The 20,659-nt window shown below is 39.1% G+C and overlaps 1 protein-coding gene across 2 annotated transcripts in view; it reads right to left on the bottom strand.

The window, feature by feature from the left end:
- The window catches only part of gabra2b (gamma-aminobutyric acid type A receptor subunit alpha2b), a 32,875-nt gene extending 13,580 nt beyond the window's left edge, over window positions 1-19,295 (bottom strand). Inside the window, exons 1-7 of one of the 2 annotated variants that reach the window (XM_016679809.1) lie at window positions 18,691-19,295; window positions 18,114-18,207; window positions 16,083-16,180; window positions 8,333-8,400; window positions 5,111-5,331; window positions 3,071-3,153; window positions 1,704-1,847 (exon numbers count right to left, since the gene is read on the bottom strand). In XM_016679809.1, the coding sequence (XP_016535295.1) occupies window positions 1,704-1,847; window positions 3,071-3,153; window positions 5,111-5,331; window positions 8,333-8,400; window positions 16,083-16,180; window positions 18,114-18,184 (685 nt within the window). In that variant the 5' untranslated portion in view covers window positions 18,185-18,207; window positions 18,691-19,295. The remainder of the gene's footprint in view (window positions 1-1,703; window positions 1,848-3,070; window positions 3,154-5,110; window positions 5,332-8,332; window positions 8,401-16,082; window positions 16,181-18,113; window positions 18,208-18,690) is intronic. The other variant, XM_007568398.2, reaches the window with a different exon arrangement.
- Window positions 19,296-20,659: the final 1,364 nt, after the last annotated feature.

Here is a 20,659-nt window from a genome sequence, read left to right as displayed (position 1 = left end):
TTTTTTTTACGTTGTAGCCTATTTTCTGGAGCATTTGTTTTCTTGGTTTTCTGTCTTTTCCAAAGCTGGAACTTGACAAGTGATTTGCTTAAATCATGTATTGTTCTCGTTTCATTCAGGCCCCAAGAAGCAAAGCGAGCGCTTCTATTCGACGCAGCCAGATGTCTCTTGGATTTGATGTAACCGAGCAGGTTGCATGCGAGATCTGAGGCGAAATAGAAAGCAATTACATTCTGGGAGGCGAGATAACTTTTATTGGGTTTGATTGGAGTCTTAATTAACCCTAAATGAAATGTAAAGAAGGACAAAGCAGATTTAGCTTTTTGCATATTTTCATGGAGATATCTGAACTGATCTTTAATCCAGGCGTCCCTGTTCAATTAGATGAGGTTAAAACAAAGCCATTCTGCACAAGCCAAACCAGCAGTCCTGATATTTAATAATAAATCAGATGCAAAAAGAAAAAGAAAAACAAAGTGAGCATGAAAAAGCTAAAACTAGCAAATTCACAGCCACCTCCTGCAACACGTAGGAGGTTGAGGAGCTCAGCATCCTGTCGAAGAAGAAAAACTGTTTGGTTTTCACACACTGCGACAAAACTCAGAAAAAGATTTGAAAGTGTCGAGCCCAAAAAATTAAAAGCTGAAGGCATCACTGCAACTCTTAGATCAGACCTGACATGTGTTGCTGCAGAAATAATGACTAAAGAAGTACTTTGCCCACACGCTCAGCAGGTGTAGCTCTTACAAATATTGGCGTTTCCCAAGCTGAAGGATATACGTGTCAAACTCAAGGCCCGGGGGCCAAATCTGGCACGCCATAAGTTTTTATGCGGTCTTGTGGACTCTGCAATCTTTACAATCCAAAAAGCCAATTTTGCCCACAGTCTGGTGAAGTAAAACTTGTTTAGAACCACAAATGGTAAGAGACCATTTGGAAAACGTTTTGACAGAATTTTGTTGTCATTTTCAAAGGACCAATGCTTAATTTTAAAAAAAAGATTTTGTTGGCTTTAGTAGCCTTTATTTGAAAGTAGTTCGAGAGGAAAGAGGGCAATGAGAGAGGGGGAAGACATGCGACAAATGTCACCAGGCTGGGAATCGAGCCTGTGACCACCGCCACGAGGACCAAATATGTGGGTTGTGCTTTGCCTCTGCGCCACCACGGCACCCCAATGTTTGATTTTTATGTCTTAAAATAAAAACCTGACACTTTGCAAAAAAAAAAGGACAGATACATTTTCGTCTGTGTGATGTTGACATTTGTAAAAAATTATGAAAAAAATATCAAACAAAAAAAAAAACAGTTCAAAACCTAAAGACCGAAAATACATCTATTAAATGTTTTTCAAGGACAAAAGAGGAACAACCTGCATTGCGATCACAATTAAATTTTAAACATTAGTTGGCTCCATTTTTAAATATTATTTTATCAATAACAGTTTTTATCTGTGTTCTGCCAAATTACATGAGTGTGAAAAGATGTTCAATATTATTTAACTTTAAGAAGTACTCCTCAAATGCAGAACCAGCTATTGACTCTAATTTTAACAGCTTGTTGCTGGGTCGTTTTATCGATACATTCTGCCTCAACCGGCTTTGGACATTCATGATCTTGATGTGGCCCAAAATGAGAATGAGCCCGGTGCCCCTGGTGTGATGAGTTTTCTTCTGGACGTCTGCTGGAGTCCCGTCGGCTCTTACCTGTGCTCGATTTGATACGTTCCTGTCCAACAGTCTGACCAAGCAGGTCGTACTGGTTCAGGCGGGAGCTCTCCTCTTCCACCACCACCGAGTCGGAAGCATTTCGGGTCCAGGCGTAAGTCACCTCTGAGGTTGTGTAGGCGTCTGAAAACAAAAGGGAGGAGGATAAACCCAAATGAAAATAATCCAGGGGCGGTTACAGATATCAATTACTTTTCTTTTTTCAGTGACCCAAATGAAGCATCCCCGCTACTGTGTATTTAAAGGGGCAGTATGATGTAAAATTGACTATTTTGAGCTTTACATCGTGTTATAATGTGGTCCCCTCATCTAAAACATACCTGTATTGTTGCTTTAATTCTGTCATGCATTTTTGAGAAATCTTTTAATCACCATGGCAACCATTTAGCTGGGTAAAACTTTTTGTGGGACCTCTACCCGCCTTTGAGGATGAAGCTCCTCCTCACAGCTGCAGTTTTCAAGCTTTCGCCTCCCCAGCGACTTCCCCCCACTCAGCTCCTTCAGACTAGCCAGCAGCAATTAGCAAACACTTGGTGGAACTGTGTGTCTGCTGAGCTCATTACAGGAGCTACTTCTCAGTGAAACGCTGGTAAAAACGTTAAAGGGTTAATAATAGAGGTATGATGACTTCCTGAAGGCGGAGGTTCAGAAAGAGCCAGAGTTTCTTAAAGAGACATAGGCCCAATTTTAAGGCGTTATTTCCAAAGTCAGATTTCTGTTAAGTCAAATTGAATATATATAGAATGTTACTGAAAACATAATACTGCCCGTTTGAAGCATAAGCTTTGAATCAAAACCCTGTTGACGTTTCCTGTTCTTGTTTGACTGCGTTAAGAAAACGCGATAAAAAACTTTTTACTGTAAGTCATCACATGAATGCTAATCATGCATTTCATTTATTCGAGACGTGAAGGCACTTCAGACATGACCTACTGAGTTCTGATGTCTGATAATGGCTAATTATTAATCTCCTCATTTCCTGTAACCAGCTTCACAGCTTAAAGCAAAAATTAAAGTAAATAAATAAAAAAAATCAGTCATCCAAATGTAAAGAAGCCATGGCACCTAACGAAAGACCTCAGATCTCCAAAGGAAAATATTTGGATGATTTTAGAGGGGGGAAAAAAAACTGCATTTTCCCTTTCGATGCTATTATGTTTAAACTTTTAACGCTGGTGCACTGTTGTTGATATTTGTAGGGTCACTACCAGCTGAGCCGTGCATTTGAGCTTCACTCGGTACTCAGGCCGCTCTTGGACTGAAGAACCAGTGAGGTGCATGGCAGACAAAAGGATTGCATTTTAGTTGCAGTTGCCTCAGGCTCTATCATCATGAGAGTTACTCACAGCTGCCAAATTTTAGAGGACAGGAGTGAAAGTCCATGGGGAAATCCTCCAGATGCATTGGGCACTCGGCATGCACTGTTAACCTGCATCCAATTCACAGAACATTAACGAGAATTTGCAAATGCATGAAAAGTAAACAGCACAGGTTATAAACAAACAAATAATGAAAAAAAAATGAAACTAAAAAAGCTGCATGCACCATTCAAGACACTAAACATTTCCAGTGCCTTGAATTGGAAAGAATTAGTCTGTGTTTTAACCAGCAGTAAACAGGAGGCTGCAGAGAGGCTAAACTCTCTGCTGTCTGTAGCCTATAGCACAACACATGACGATACGTAGCTAAAACAGGATATTTTTATTCACTGCGACTCACTGTCTGACTAAACATGTCCTGTTTTAGGTCAGCTAGAATTATTTAAGAATTGTTTTATTGCTTCAACTAACTAGCTAGTTAGTTAGCTAACAAAGCTAGCTTAGTCTCAAACTTGAACTGCTGCTAATTGCTAAAGGCTGCATGGTGTGTTTAACTTTGCTTTCTAAGGTCTCGTGACTGTTGAACCTTTGCGTTTTGCTATGTTGTTTTTATTTTTTTTGTGTCTTTAGAGTCTATGTGAAATAGGTTTCTCTTCTTTGCCACTCTGAGGATTTCTGCAGCTACGAAAGATAAAGAGCAGTCAGTTCTCACAGCTTCTTGTCAGGAAGCTAGTTCTCACAGTCTATCTTGTAAATAGTTTTGCACTTCTGTCCTTGAGTATAAAAGACATTTCCTATGTTTGTAGGTCGGAGTTTACTCTCTGTCTTTGCTCTCATCTTGTGCAAGATACTTTAATAAACCCGACTTGTGTCATTTTCCCATACTGCCTGGCTCTCACGGCTCAATTTTAAAATTGTCGGTTGATTTTCAAAACTTGAGAGAGGCCCCACCTATGACAGTATGACAAACGGTTCGTTTGTTATTGAGCCTGACAAACGAACCGGTTTTCTGTGTATTTAGTGAAGGCCAACAACCAGTCAAAATGTTCAAAACAAATTAAGGCCTGCACACGCACCACAAGAACAGAGAAATTAGTCATTTTGCCTGAGGTGGAGAGAGCAAAAACAGAGTTATTTAAGAATAAAACATTTTATACTTCAGAAGAGCTGGTGCTGAACTTTAGGAATGTTTTTGTACATTTATCTTCCAATGTACCATTTGTCATTGTAGTGACCACTAGAACGATGGTTCTCACACACCAGGATAACGTTCTGGCCAGAATATGGATCAAGAACAAGCTGCAGGAACAGAACAATATCCTTTTCTTTGAGACAATACATTTCTCCATTGTCTGTAGAAACTGGGTATAAACCGTGATTTCAGTCCTCCTAATTTAAAAAACCTTGTTCATGTTCAACACTATTCCTAATTTCTGAAACTATATTTACCTTTCTTAAGTTATTGAAAAACAATTACTTCATTAACACATCTTTAAATTCACCTAATGTTCTTACAAAGATCTTAAAAAGTTTTTTATTTATGTAACTGAAATCTGCAGATTAATGAAGGTTGAATAAAGACTGATAATACCAACTCATTGTATCTCTTCTTTCTTCTCTTGGCTAAAATACTGCATGTTTTGAAGTGAATCTAAGTCACTTCTAGAGCCGCGTTGACCTTTCATCGCTATTTAAAGATTATTTCATCTCATATTGTGATTAAATTCTTGGATTTCATGAATATTGATCTGGCTGGTATTGTGCAGATTTTTTTCACAAGCAATCGGTTTTAGTTCAGTGAAACGTTTCTAAAGTTCAGCTATATTACAACAATGATTTGGAGGGACGCAAAGATAAATAGTGGGGTTTAAACCCAACAATTAAGAGACATTTTTAGTGATGTAATAACGTGACGATGCGGTGCAGAAATCCCAACATTTTATTTTGCTGTGTTTTTATAATTCAGAACCAGAACCAGTCCTGGTTTAGCACTGAAATCTTTAAAAAAAAAAAAAAAGCCTAAAAGTGGTGTTTGACATTTTGTTTGAACACGAAGATTGTTTTTACCTCATGGTGTAGAGCAGAGTCCCGTCGTCTTTGATCCGTAACAGTTTATTGGGCATGGTCATGTTGTGCGCCACAGACTTTTTCCCGTTGTGAAAGAAGGTGTCAGGAGTCCAGATCTTACTCGCCATCAGGTTGTTCAAGGGCAAAATGTTCATCGGCCCGTGAAACGTCAACCTCTCGTCCCTCCAGCTTTGCCGGAAGAAAACGTCTATAGTGTACTCCTGAGGATGGGGAAAGCAAATTGGTGAAAAAGTGATATTCCTGGTTTTTTCCCCCTTTTTTAATTCCTGTGTGAAAACAAAAAGCCCTTCCCTGCTAAATATAGCGGAGGAAAACAGTGCACAAGTCCGCTCATGATTTATGGATGTCTACAAGCAGCATCTTCACAACTGACTTCATCTGCCACTTTGAAACCTTTCCCTGCTTGACAAAAGATCCATTAAGGTGCCGCCTGCGCTCTCCGTCTTATTCCCTGGATTGGTGTTTTCCCGGCCAGAGCAAACCCCCTGACCTAAAACCCAGAGCTGTCAGAAGGAACCGCACACGCAAGAGAGGATTTAGGGCACAAAGCACAGCACAGCACCGTGAAATGCGAGTATGTGTGAGATTCACAACCAAGAGTGGGAGTGAGAGATACAGAGTTGTTTTTATCTCTTTTCCTTTTCACGTCACAATCAAAAAGTCTATAATATTTAGATCTCCGGATGGTGAAACTGTGACTGAATTCTCATGTAGCTCAGCAGCTCGCAGGAGGATTAGCTGCCATTTACATCTTTGGTCATCTTAGGCAGGGACGGATTTAGGAGAATAAGGGCCCATTTTTGTCCCCTATCACAGAAAAAAAAATCTTTTACTAATAAAAACTGTAGAACATGAGCAGGCAGGTCTACACATCTCCAGGTACGAATTGGTGAATGGTTGGTTTAAAACTTTTGGCTCCAAGTTGGTCACAAAATGATGGTAATTTTCAAATATTTGAGCAAAGTTTCAATTAATAAAAATCCAACAATATTTTAAAAGGGTAGCATTATATAAAGTCGACTTTTTTGAGCTTCACATCATGTTATGATATTATTCTCTCATCAAAAACATACTTGTAGTGTCGCTTTGATTCTTTCATGTATGTTTGAGAAATCCTTTAATCTCCATGGGAACCATTCAGCTGCGCAAAACGCCTGGGTGGACATGGGCGCTTTTCTCAGCAAAAGTGCCTCACAGAGCAGCCCTCTCCCACTCTGCTCCTTCAGACTAGCCAGCAGCAATTAGCAAACACCTGGTAAAACTGAGCATCAGCTGAGCTCATTATAGGAGCTACTTCTCAGAGCAACGCTGGTAAAAACATTTAAAAGGATCACTAGAGGAGCCATGCTATGACTTCCTGAAGGTGGAGTTTCAGAAAGAGCCGGAGCTTTTAAAGAGACAGAGGCCCAATTTGTGGCGTTAAATTACACAGTAAAATTTCTGTTGAGTCATATTTGATATAATCAGCATTTTTATAACTGAAGTTAACATAGTTACTTGTCTATGCCCTAAAATGGCATTATGTGACTGGAAAACACATAATATTGCCCCTTTAATAAAACATAAAACAAATACAGGCAAAAGGTTTCAGCTCAGTTTTCTGCTCTGTGTTTAAGTCCTAACTGCTAAAACTGAAAAGCTCATAACCTCTTTGACAATAAGATTCTTCTTTTTGGCTTAAAGCAATCTGGTTCCCACGTTACTTCTCTTTTGATTTAATTTCTCACATGACAGGATTACATGAATCTATGAAGCAGTATGCATGTCTGAAATGTATTGATTGAGTCTATTGTGGTGGTGGAAGGATGATGATTTGGGCTTGTTTTGTCTTCTGCTGTCAGTTCCTGAGCAGAACGTGAACTCCTCTTTATGCAAAGTGATTCTTGTGACAAATGTGAGACCATCTGCCATGTGACCATCTGTGAGACTCAGACGATGACTCCTCTGAGTTACTGCGGCTAAAGGTGCATCAAAAAGCTAGTTTCATCACTGCGATCAGTTCTTTTACATTTAGGCTCACTTTGTGCTCATCAGTCAACAACATGGCTTATCTTAGGTTCAAATCACCTCATTCTTTTCCAACCACTGCCATTTCTGGGTGGAACATAGTCATAATTAAAAGGTTTTATTTACCTTAAATGAAAAAAGGATGTATGTTTTTTGTAGAATTTTAACTGAGTGTTTTGTTCTTTCAGCAAATGGCCATTTTTGAGTCTGTATGCTCCAGTTAACGATTAATCAGTTACAAAATTAGTTGACGATTACTTCAATAATTGATTCATCATGATTAATCTGACTAATAGTTCAGCCCTAATTACTAATCAAAGCTTCTAGACACTTGATATATAGCAACTGACTGGGATACCCAATAGGTTTTTTCTGATGCCAACGAGTGTGAAGGCCCCTGTGGTCTAATTAAAACCTACCTGGAGATGAATTTTTATTCATTAGGGCTTTAGTTGAGCTGCACAGTGAAATCTTCCTCCAGTGAAATGAAATTATTGAATGTTTTCCTATCAGATGTTTGCCCGTCTGTCCATCTGTTCATGTGCAATATATTTTGAAAAATAGACATCAGGGGTGCAATTAGGCAGACTGAGCACTCCACTTAGACAATTAGTCACAGTACATCACATGTGGGTGGTGATTTTTAGAACTGGGATCTTCGCCCGTGCAGCAACAAATCTTTCACACAGTTTGCAGATTTAATACGCATTTCATTCCATGCAGGAGATGTTTTGTTTTAGGCCGGGAGATCTATGGTGTAAGAAGAAGAAGAAGAAAAAAGTTTCATCACACATCCAGTTTCTCTGATTGCTAAATCGACTGATCAATCACCTGGAAAATGGGAGCAGATAAACAGAAACGGGGCTGAAGCAAAGGTGGCCATGTGTTTCAGAATAACAAGCAGGAAGGCGCAGAATAAAGAAAGCAGTGACTTGAATACCAACAAGATGCTCAATAATGTATGAGATGAAAATTTAGAGATGAATAGACATCGTGCCGTAGTGTGGCTTCTGTATCATCTGTGAGTGTGTGGTGTGTGTGTTCATGCGTGCGTGTGTGTGTGTGTTCAGAAAAAAAACAGAGTGATGTAACAGCAAATGGATAAAAAGGGCCTACATGACTAAAATAAAGCAAACAGAAGCACTCTGCTCCTCCAACAACAGCTGAAGTATCACAGTGAGTATCTGCACTCACCATGTCGGTGTCTGAGACCGGTCCAAAGCTGGTGACGAAGATGTTGGTCTTCACCTCGGTTACCCTGTCTGGATCAGAGGAAAAACCCCGGTGTCATCTCCCACAGCGTCTCTCCTGCCTCACAGACCATTAATATACAAAACAGGAGACGGTTTGTTCGTCGGACAGTCACTGAAGAGCCCGTCTGGGCCCCTTTTACTAGATAATCTCAGGCTGAAATACCAGATAAATTATTATTTTCTAAAAGACTTTTGTGTGCGACTCCCACAATGTGGAAAACTGAGGTGCAGAAAAACATTTTTAGAAATAGAAACTTGTTTATATGCAGAAAGTAGAAACATTTAGTTGGTTTTCCCTAAAAAGAAAAGAAAAAGCCAAGAACGTTTTAGATTTGGAAGCACTGTACTTCCCAAAAACAGGGAATGTTCCATGTTTCCATTTCAATGTAAACAGGGTTTTAATTCAAAACATATGTAAATGACTTAATTACAACTAATTATATTAAACTATTGGTTCAGAAAGTGCAATTAGACACTCTAAATACAATGTAAAAATGAATAATAAAGCTTGACATCACTCAGAGCACAAAGCATAGAATTAGAGTTGAGTATATCTGCCATGATGGATCTAGAATTTTTTTCAATATCTGAGCCGATAAAGATATTGATATCGGATCTGTGTTATTGGTGAGCATTGCAATCGTTAACATTATCATTTTCACCCTAACATCCAACATGCAGCTTGGATAAGGGCAATCATTGTTCATTCTTTACATCTTCTATTTCCAGACAATAATAAGTGAGAAAACTACCAAAATCAGAAGAATATCAAATCAAATAATAACTTTCCTCAAAAGTACATTTACAAAATACGCTCTGAGCAGAGTCTGTGGCTGTGAACCTGCAGAGCTCAAACAGCCTCACAGAGGTGAGGTCAGATAGACGGACTCCGTGTAGGGAATTGGAAAAACGCGCCGAGTTAAAGTCTTAACCCTGCAGGGCGGCCTGAGGCTGTGATGAGCGCACCGCCAAGAATCAATAAAGTGAGAAACTTGGAAAAACTACAAGGAGAGATTAGAAGAAGCATCTTGGTGTGTTTAGCTCTTGTTTTGAAGACGGTGGAACCTGATGTGAACGGTCAAAGCATGAAATCAGAGTAAGGCTTCATGTCTCATCCAAAGGTAGGAAATTATAGGACTGGAGTGGAACCACTCTGGTCGTAAAGGAGGTGGAAACAATGCCCTATTAGTAGGGATAGTGCTGCTGTGCAGTCTTTATTTCAAACTAATTAGCAAAACTCAGTAAAATTATTCCAGCCAAAACAGTCTGGTTTTGCCTCTTAACTTTTTAAAAATAGATCGCTGCTGCTCTAACCATCCGGTCTACTGGTCAATCTGAAGATTTACTTCTCAGAGGAAATAAGCCATAAGATCAATTAGAATTACTTTACTTTCTTAAAAATTTCCTTGAAATGACACTCAATGTGAATTAATACAGCAAAAAAAATAAATACTCTGGTTTATTAAATACTCATGTTTGTAATAGCTGGTGTTATTCTGCCATCTTTTTAGTTCATTAAAGCTGTAGGGTTATTGCGGTCTGGGAGTTTCTCCTCTGAAGCATCTTATAGCACTGTGATTGGTGACAGGGCAACATTATGCAGAACAAGAAACAACTACTAGCCTCAATCTTTACAAGCAAAATTTAAAAAAAAAGTCAACTCAACATGTGCTCACGGCCAATCAGCTGCATAAACAACAATTAAAAATAACAAAATTACTCATTAATGCAATTTTTGATTGAAAGGTAGAGTTTGTTAGATGTCGATAATTCACTCTCCCGACAGGCTTTTTAGTTATTTGTTCCAAAAAAAAAAAAAAAATGCAATTAGCTACAGAAATTAACAATAATTAAGCCTAAGGGTTCAGATTTTACAGCAGAGGATTCTGGGTAAATTGGAATCACAACGTTGAAATACAAGCAAAAGCCCAAAACAAAACAAACAACATTATAATTATGATAAGTCATCAAAAACACAAATCCACCACCAAATGGCAGCTCAGGTGAAACAGCATTCCACAAGAGGAAGATAACCGAAAACAAGAGCGTCTCCTGAGGGGAAGAACGCGTTTACTGTTTGAAAATATCAAGAGTGCATTTAATGCCTGAGGACTCCAGGATCTGTGGGGATAAGGACAATACCTAAAGTTCATTTATTCAGCCACAACAGTCCCAGACATGTGCTTTTCATGCAGTCTGAATCATTTGGTGCAGATGGGTTCACTGAACCGCGTTTAATTGGTAAGACACAACCTGCATGTGTTAGGGACTGCGCATTCCTCTGTGCAACTATCCAAATGTCAGCTTCAGCTCCTGCCAATTTGGACACAGAGGAAGGAGAGCATTCGCAAAAACCAAATGCTGGACTGCTTGACTGAATTTCAGCAGTTCAAACTCTTTGGCCAAACAAACTGGGAACAAACAAACTGTGCTAGGCTTTAATAGGAGGACATGATTAGTCGGAGATTACAGAAAAATAATTAAAGCTCGTCAGGGAGAAATCTTTGATACATGATGTACATTATTGTAACGTATTCAGGTTTTACAAAGCAGAGCTGTTTTATTTTTTTATCAAGAGTTATCAATGAAAAGTAAACCATTAAGAGAAAGACATAATGCCATGATGTAAATGGGATTGGACGATCCAAAAGAGTCACTGGCTGAATCTGAGTTTCCATTGCAAAACGTTTTCAATATTTCACTAATGTCGAAAAAAACACAATTTGCGATTAAATAAGAAACACTATTAAAATCACACAAGAATCATCATCCTCCTACTACTTCCTGTTGTCTTCTTCATCTAGTAACATCCTGTTCTTGATCACGTGACTCGTGTGGGGTGAAAGAAAGTGTTTGGAAAAATACACTAATGTCAATAAAAATCAACAAAAACATAAACAGGTGTGAGGCCCAAACAATCATAACACTGTATTTGTTGATTTTTCTGTGGAGAAAAAAATATATATATACTGTATATCTATATATCTTTATATAGATATATATAGGTGTGTGTGTGTGTGTGTGTGTGTGTGTGTATTTTAAAATGCAGCTTGTGTAAGCTAAGATACCTTACACATAAAGCTACCTCATATACGATTGGCTGCTGTTTGCAAGCAGCCAATCTAAGAGTAAAGATGTTAGCTTCTGAGCTAGCGATAAAACCGTTTCTGCTGGCTGTACTTATCCATGTTAAGATTTATTTGGTGTTTGAAATATAAATACAGACAGATAGAAGTGTTTTAGAGAGATTTTCAAGTATTCGTTTCAGCTATGGAGCATACAGATTAACACACCACAAAGGAANCACATAAAGCTACCTGATATACGATTGGCTGCTGTTTGCAAAGCAGCTAATCTAAGAGTAAAGATGTTAGCTTCTGAGCTAGAAATATGAAATATAAATACAGACAGATAGAAGTGTTTTAGAGAGATTTTCAAGTATTCGTCTCAGCTATGGAGCATACAGATTAACACACCACAAAGGAAAAACTTACATCAGAAATGCAAACTGAAAAAAAAACACAAAAAAAAAACACCATTTTGTAAATTATCAGATTTCATTCTCCTTTTTTCTACCCCCATCAGCTCCAGCTAAAAATAATTTTTAATTGATGGAAATGGAAAACATTTTTTAACTGAACAAAATTAAAAATCACTCCAGGGGAGAAGCTGCTGCCTTCAATAAATATCTGAATGTTTCCCGATCCTCACTAGACCTAGGGATTTGGTTTTTAAGTCTCTCTCACGTTACTTGAAATGTAAAAACTGTCTCCAAGCCCGTCTACCTTTCGTGTTCGAGTGAGCACGCGCAGGCAGCTGCGTTTGGCCTCTTTTCCTGGCCTTGCAAACCAAAGTTCGGTGGAGTGTTAACACGTTTTCCCCACAGATGCCACAGACGGATCTAAAGTGTTTACCGCGTGGAAAACTGCATCTGATGTCAAGTTGTGTTCCTTTCCTAAACTCGGTTTGTAAAAGCTGCTTCCCCGGTGTCGTGCCTTTGTACGTTAATGCGTGCAATACAGCGGTACATGCAGAGTGTTGCAGGATTTAGTTTCCGGTGGGATTTAATGAGGTAAGGGGTAAAAAGAAAAACATCTGATCTACGTTTTCATGCTTTTAGATGACGCGTCGGATTCCAGATGATCGCTTCATCAGAGCTGCAGTTGCAACCAAATGTTTACATCTCCTGTGTAAAAAGACACAACCTTTTTATCCTCGACTGTCTGAGATCAAACCAGGCTAAACTTCCTGTTTTATAAATGACAAGATAATTTTCTGATTTCTTATTTTTCCAAGTTTGCTAATACTGCTGCGACTTTATACAATGACGTCGTCTCTTATTAAGCTTCTGATAAATTCACAATATTTCATCAAACACACTGCATACCTCGTGGGAAAAATCTAAAGAAATCAATGAAGATGTCATACAGGGAAACCAGATCCAGTTCATCCTCAGATACAATTTAAAGACGTCTGAATCTCCCAGATTACTGGGTTAAAATATTTATATGAAAATATAAACACTGAGGATATCCGGCCATCACTCTGCTCTGACTCTGTCCCAGAGATGAGCATGTTTTTGGTGAGAAATGTGCAAATCCAGTCTGATAGACTAGAACCAAAGTTCAAAGTTTGTACATTTGATGAGAAAAGAAGAAAACATGAATGCTTAAAAACATTATTTTGTTTTAAAAAGGGACTGGTATCATGAGGAAAAACCTTTACATAGAAATACTGGAGTGAATGTTTCAGTAGCCATCAGGAAGTCCTGATTTCAAAAGTGTATGAGCAAAGTGACCTACAAACCTGATTTCTTTACCTGTTCTATCAGGAGGAATGGGCTGAAATTCCTACTATTTACTGTGAGTAGCTTAAAGAAGGATACATCTGATCTAAAACTTAAGTCTAAAATTCAGTTTAATGCTAAGGAAATGTATGCAAAATTCTGAAACTGACTACATTTTTTACAATTTTTCTTGTCATCTGGCTTTCAGCAATTAGGATTAATTTTAGTAATAAATTCAACAGAAAAAAAATAATAGAAATTTATTAATGTTGATTTTCAGATCCCTAAATTCTGCCAATGTTGATTCATGAGATTCCTCAAATGCAAGTTTTGCTTCTTTTAAAGAAATGATTCATAATAAAAGTGAAAAATGTATAATTAAATAGAATGTCACCACAGTGTTCAAACACAAACATTTCAGCTTTTTCTGTTCAGCAGCTAATGTGGCAGAAGCCAGCTAAACAGGCTGAGCTAAAGGAGGTCTCTCTCCCATATGGCAGCGCCTGGGATGGACTTATGGCCCCAGGAACTGGAAATTCAAAACGCACCAAATCCTGAGGGAGGGGGAAAACGAGATGCCGAGATGTAGAACGTGGAAATTCAAACTTTCAAGTGTATTGTGCTTAATATATTACAATATCGCAGAAGGCTTAGGCTGCGTTCACACTGCAGCCTGAAGTGACCCAGTTCCAATTTTTGTTTTTACGTAATGCGACCTGTATCCGATCTTTTCATGACAGTCTGAACAGCACAGATTCTTTTCGAATGCGACCAAGGCCACTTGAGTATCCGATACGTATCCAATTCAAATCTGACCTAACGTCCAGGTCGCAAAAAAAACGTCCAGGTCGCGTTCAACTGACCTGAACGTCACTGATACTCCACAAACGCCACTATTCTGCGTCCTGATACTCGCAAGAGGGAAGAAAAACAACAACCATGACGGACAAAAATGCTGATTAAGTTGTTAATATGCTGTTCCGGTCAGACATTAACTTCAAATGTGTAAGCTTTGCTCCACCGTTAGCATCCATATTTACTTCCGCAAACACTGAGCACTTCTTCTTTTTATGGTGGGTGGTAAAACACTGAGAACGCTGACGCTATTGTGCCCTCTACTGCGCATGCGGAACACTTTCAGGTCGCTAGCCCGTTCACACTGCAGAACACATACAGGTCGCTTTTGTTTTTAAGTATGAACGGCCACAGTAAAAAAATCCAATTTGACAAAAAAAAAAAAAAAAAAAAAAAAAAAAAAAACGGAATTGGGTCGCTTCAGGCTGCAGGGTGAACGCAGCCCTGGAAGAGGAGAAACCTAAAAAATTAAAGGCGTTACCTTGGACAAGTCTGTTTGAACTTTTTCACAACCACAGATTTAAATTGATTTAATTGGTATTTTATGCTACAGACCAACACAAAGGAAAAAGATCAATTGTTTAAGTAAAAATCTGAAAAGGAGTGACGTGCGATTATATTCGCACGTCACCCCTTTTGTAGAGCCCAGTGTTTTGGATTAGTTTGGATGTAGATTCTCAACTGGATCAGGATCTGTACTTTGACTGAGCCATTGAGCATAAATATACTTATAAACCACTTAGATAGCTAGATGTTTAGGATTAATGTCCTGCAGGATTAATGTCTTGCTATAAGAATTTCTATTATTTTTTTTCTGTTGAATTTATTACTAAAATTAATCCTAATTGCTGAAAGCCAGATTACGAGAAAAATTGTAAAAAATGTAGTCAGTTTCAGAATTTTGCATACATTTCCTTAGCATTAAACTGAATTTTAGACTTAAGTATAGGACTGCTATAAACCCAGTCTTAATATTGTTCATCATCAATCAGTTTTAATAAATGACTTTTTTTTTCTTCAAATTAAACTAAATGAAATCCAAGTTAAAGCTAATATAGAATGACTAAAACTAAAATGTTTTACAACAAATGAAAACTAGACAATTATTATGTTAAAACATGCTGTTAAAATGACCGCCAGTTGCTCTGTCTCTGTTAAAGAAAAGCATCTCCACAGCATGATGCTGCCACCCCCCGTGTTTCACAGGAGGCGGTAATGTTAGGCATCCGCAACATTTATATTTACATTTTGCATAAAATCCCAATAAAGTAAAGTGAAATTTGTGCTTGACAAAATGTGCGAAAGATCAAAACTGCCTAAAATAATCTATGGAATATTATACTTTAGTATCAATATTGAAATGTTTTTTTAATGTATATACTACAAGAGTTTGTCTATTTCAAAACACATCATACATCATGACCCAAAAACAAACTGACTTGTGTAATAAAAAACATCTGGAAGAAACTTCAGGAAAACTGTGAACCTGCTGAAACACTGAGTTATTTTAAATGAAGCTTAAAAACCCAGCTGTTTAGATTTGCATTTGAAACATAAGACATGAAACACTGACCAACATATTTCATGTGTATAGATGATTTTGACTGTATGATGTTTTATGACATTTTAAAAAAGTTTTTATGTAAAGCACATTGAAATGCTTTGTTGCTGAAATGTGCCATGCAAATAAACTTGATTGTTTTATCATATATTTATCTGGTTCTGTGAAATCGACTTTAAAAAAAAAAAGCTATGATGAAATGATTTATCCATTCGTGGGCTTTGATGCGTCCACTTCTCCAGGAAGTGGACTGGCTGTTGTATAATCTGAGCGCTGCGGACGCAGAGTGTTTATTGGTGTATTCTTGAGGGGACTGCTGCCAAAGGTTGTTGGTGCTATGAAGGCTGACGTTAAATGAAGTGTTCTCACTGCGAACGAGCTCTCAGCCATTAAAAACGGGAGACGCGTGCGGTTGTGTAAGAACAATCGTAGCGTCGGATAGCAGAGCCCGCCCGGCTCCGTTTGTGCACACACACTGCGTCTCCTCACCTCCCAGACCCGGCCGGAGACGGTTGTCGTATCCATCCAGCAGTCTGTCCAGGATGAGCGTGAACAGGGTGATGTTCTCCGACACGGCGTTCACCGATCTAGGCAGCAGACACATAACAGGACCGTGAGACAACAACCAATTCAAAACTTTTTTTAGACTCAGGTCTGATCTGGGTTTCCTCTCTGCTGTCTGGTAGCGACTCCCCGCGCATGCCAACGCAAGATGCACAAATAGACGTTGTTTCCCCATCATGGCTGACCCAGTTCAAGACATTCGAGAGCCATGTGACCTCGGAGCCAGAAACACAGCCGGATATGCAAATGCAATCAGGGCAGAGATTCATGGTAAATGACTTCAGATTGGGTCCCACATTAAATCTTAGCTAAATCACCGGCACAGACAGCTCTGCTGGAGCAGCCTCGGGTTATTGGTTATTGTGAAAGTATGCAATATTAATAACTGTTTACATCTGGGCTTTTTATCTACACAACTTTAATAAACCGAGTTTCGTCTGAGCTGGAGTTATTTCCTCCGCTACAGCTTGGAAATGTTTATTTCTTTGTCTTTAACTAAAGTTATGTTGCCTTTTTCTCTTTTTTATGTGTCTGTGTTTCTATAGGCCTATTTTGTATTCACATTTAAATAAGAAAAATGAACCTATTCATGAAGTAATAAACAATATCTAGTTTGTTCTTTAACAGAGTCACATCACCATAGTCATAAAAAATACAGCAGTCTTGTGTTCTGAATAAACATATAGATGATATATAACCTCATATTCTAAGTGTCAAAGCGTTTTTGTTTACCTTATATTGTTAGGATTTGAGCTGGGCAATAAGACAATAGCGATATATATCTCAAAATAGGTTTTCCTCGATTGATATATGAGAAAGGGTCGATATAGACCCTCAACACAGACATGTTGCAACGTGATGTCACATGCACAAAAACTGCTTGGTCGTTGGGTCAAAGGTCAGGTATAATATATTAAGGAGCACATCCTTAGAATAGCCTACTCAATAATTCAGAAAGCTGCCACAACAAAATAAACCGTTAGAGACTTCGATACTTATTGACAACAGTTGGAAATATGGTTAAAGCAGCAGCAGCAACATATTGTCACCATCGTTTCAACTAGAGTGGTTCACACTGAGAAGTAGTTATTTAGTACAATATGAAACCTGCCACAATCAGTGCGACTGCTAGTAATTCACATTAAATAAACGTAACTAGATCATGTCTAAGTTTATCGTTTCTCTTGAAAACAGGACAGTAGGACATGCAGTGGAAGAAAGGCTAATATGTGGTGATCTTCATAATCCGTGAAACATCGGCTGCAACACAGAGTCCCTTTATATCAAGGCTACAACAACCCACCTGATTAGAGCTGCCTTTGATTCGTAGTAACTGGAACATATTCAAAGTTTATCTGCATGATGATTTTGAGGTGGCATTTGACAAATTCCAATGTTTATTGATCATTTCATAAATAGTGACTGTAAGATGTCACTAATTCGAACTGCCTTGCTGTTGAAATGTTGCTATGCAAATAAACTTGCATAGCAATACAGACTTAAAAAAAAGCCTGCATTTTGTTCGATCCTGTATTGGAAATATACTTTGATACATACATTGCTGAAAAAAACCTCACAGATGTATGGATAGTGAGAAGGAAGAGGTCATTCGGCTGAACCAATGGGTTCGACTGGATTTTTTTATTTATTTTTTTTTAATGAAAAGACCCAATTAGGACCGGTTGAGCTGAGAACTGCTCATGCCAGCAATGTAGGAAAGCCCAGCTGCGTTTTATTTAATTTCCCGCGTGCCCTTTAGTTTACAGTTTACGGCCATGGCTGAAACTGCCCTCATTATTGGTGGTCACAGAAGGGAAAAGAAAGGGTGGGGGGTCCAATGATAGCTAGAGTCCACCTGGACAGATAAACAAAGAGCTCCCCACATACAACGTGTCAGTGTGTGCGTGTGTGTGTGTGTGTGTGTCGAGGCGTCTCCCGTTGCTAAAAACCACTCACCTGCTTTCCCAGAGAGCCGTGAGCACCAGCAGGCAGAAGACGAGTGAAGACGTGCCCTCCTTGCTCCACATCGCTGCTTCTCCGCCGACAGCCGCTGGGAAGAGCGGGAGCTCCGGGTTACTGAGACCCACAACAATGTAAAGACGAAGCCCTAGTATTTCTGGGGGAATCCCTCTTAGGCGGGCATCACATAAATATATAAATAAATAAACAGAAACGGTGGGGGAGAAAAAAAAAGAGAGGCAAGAGACGGCATCTGACTGTAATTAGTATTCAGTGGCACGTCCCACGCGCTCACTCAGCCAGTTAGCATAAATCCAACATCACATCGCGTCACTCATTACACCGCGTCCCTAATTAGGTCGATAAAAACCCATTACACATATACGGGAAGGAAACGGGAGAAAAACGAGAGACATGGGTGATGTTTGGAGCGTTTCTCCCACGCTCCTTTGCGTTTCCATCGGTGAAAATTTTAAATAATGCAATTTAACGCGTCTAAATGGGAAAAACATGAATAGAGAGGAAGGGAAGGTGGTGGTGGGGTAGGGGGGTGAGGGGGGGAGTGCAGACTCACCTCAAGTGGAAGAAGTACCTGCTGCCGCTGGAAACGTCAAAAGATGAGCAGAAAAGTTAACAGGAATTCACCGCTGTTGTCCTCCGTTCGCATGAGACTTGTCACAGGAACGCAGCTGGCAGCATGGATAATTCATGGTCCAAGGCAACAAGAGGAATGCTCCTCAGATGATGCTCTGCGTCTCATACTCTACCGAAATTAACCGGAAAAATATAGGCTTTCGATTAATAAATAATATTAAATAAAAAAAATTAAAAAACAGCCTTTTAATGGAGAGCAATTAAGAGAAAAAGAAGGGAGGACGAGCAGGTGCTGGAGCGGGTCCTGGCTTTAAGCTGACCCGTTCAGCTCGGTTCGGTTCGGCTCGGCTCGGCTCGCTCAGCCGCGATGCGAATCGTGATAGGAGAAGAAGCGCATCTCGGTCTCCCCTCATCGCCTCCGAACAACTACAAAGGAGACAACCTGGGTCCTAAAGGCAGCCCGATGAAGCCAATACAGAGGAATGTTGCGCGTCTGAACGCACGCACATGTGATGCCCAACACAGAGGCATGATGGCTTAGCACTCGAGGAGAACTACACACGATTAGACTGTCTTCAGTGTGTTGTTTTGCGTGGGTATTCAATGGAAACAAAAATCTAAAAATGTGGCCTGCACGTGAATCTAGCTCACGGTGGCACCCCCAGAAAATGAATGTATAAGTTATTATAATTTTATCATACTATCCCCACATGGTGGTGGCACCATCATGCTGTGGGCATGCTCTTTTTGAGCAAGAGAACAGAAGCCAGAGAGAACTGTGCTCTCAGTTCAACTTGTCTGAGTCTGAACTGTTTTGCAAATAAAAAAATTGGACAAACTTTTCAGATTCTTGACAGCCAAAACTACAAAACTTGCAGTTTTTATGGAGCTAAATTGTGGCCATACCATTTGTTCAAAAGAAAAAACAATTTCAAAATGAGAATTTAAAAAAAGATTTGAAACTGAGACGTAGTTTGGAGTATTTATGTTTCCAGTTTCAAAATGTTTTTTTTTATTTTTTTTTTATTTTTATTTTTTTACAATGATTACAATAAATAAACAGAGCGGTATATTGCTCATGAACTGAAAGGCAGTGTTTTTGTTACAAATGTGCGTAAAACTTTGTCAACATTCCGCTAATGTCGGAAGAACACAATTTCACAGTTGTGGTGTTAAAATCACCATAACCGCAATTAAAATCACCCATGAATATGTTTAATCACGCAATAAGTCAAAGTCAACCACTTCCTGTCGCCTTCTTCTTTGTGGTTTCTGCCAGTAGCAACATCCTGTGACTCATGATGCAAACAAAATGCTTCCACTGCAATTATGCAGAATAATCCTATGTCCAGAAAATCCCTTCATCCTAGAGCCAAAACTTTTTAGCAAAAAATTAGTTTTTTCAAATGTTTCTGTTTAGCAAATTTATTTTCAAAATGTCAAATTGCGCAATTATGTGGTGAATGGAAATGCAGCTACTGACATTGAAAGCTAAAACAGTCAAATATAATATTGCCAAGAAAGTATTGATTCGATTGACAGTTTTATTAAAGCTTCAAATATATATTGTTTTTTTTTCAAAGTACCCGTGTTTTAGCACCTGTGTGTGTGTGTGTGTGTGCACGTGTGTGTCCTAGTGTGCGTGTGTTTGCGTGCATGCATGCATGCGTGTGTTTGTAATACTTTATGGGGTCCATTTTCCTGACACTACGGTGTGGGGACCCACTGCTCCTTGTGGGATCGAAGCCTGGTCCCCACAAGGGGAAACGCTGTTTTTGGGTCAAGGGTCAGATTTAGGACCAAGATGTGAATTGAGTTTTGTTTAGGGTTAGGGTCAGGTATGTAATGGTTAGGGTTAGGATAAGGATAAGGTTTAGGCTGTAGAAATGAATGGAAGTCAAAGGAAAGTCCCCACAAAGATAGCCATGCAAACGTGTGTGTGTTTGTGT

Source organism: Poecilia formosa, unplaced genomic scaffold, assembly GCF_000485575.1.
Source record: "Poecilia formosa unplaced genomic scaffold, Poecilia_formosa-5.1.2 Scaffold221, whole genome shotgun sequence".
In the NCBI taxonomy this organism is placed as follows: Eukaryota; Metazoa; Chordata; class Actinopteri; order Cyprinodontiformes; family Poeciliidae; genus Poecilia; species Poecilia formosa.
The sequence above is the reverse complement of the archived record's forward strand: the minus strand, read 5'-3'. Positions and strand labels throughout refer to the sequence as shown.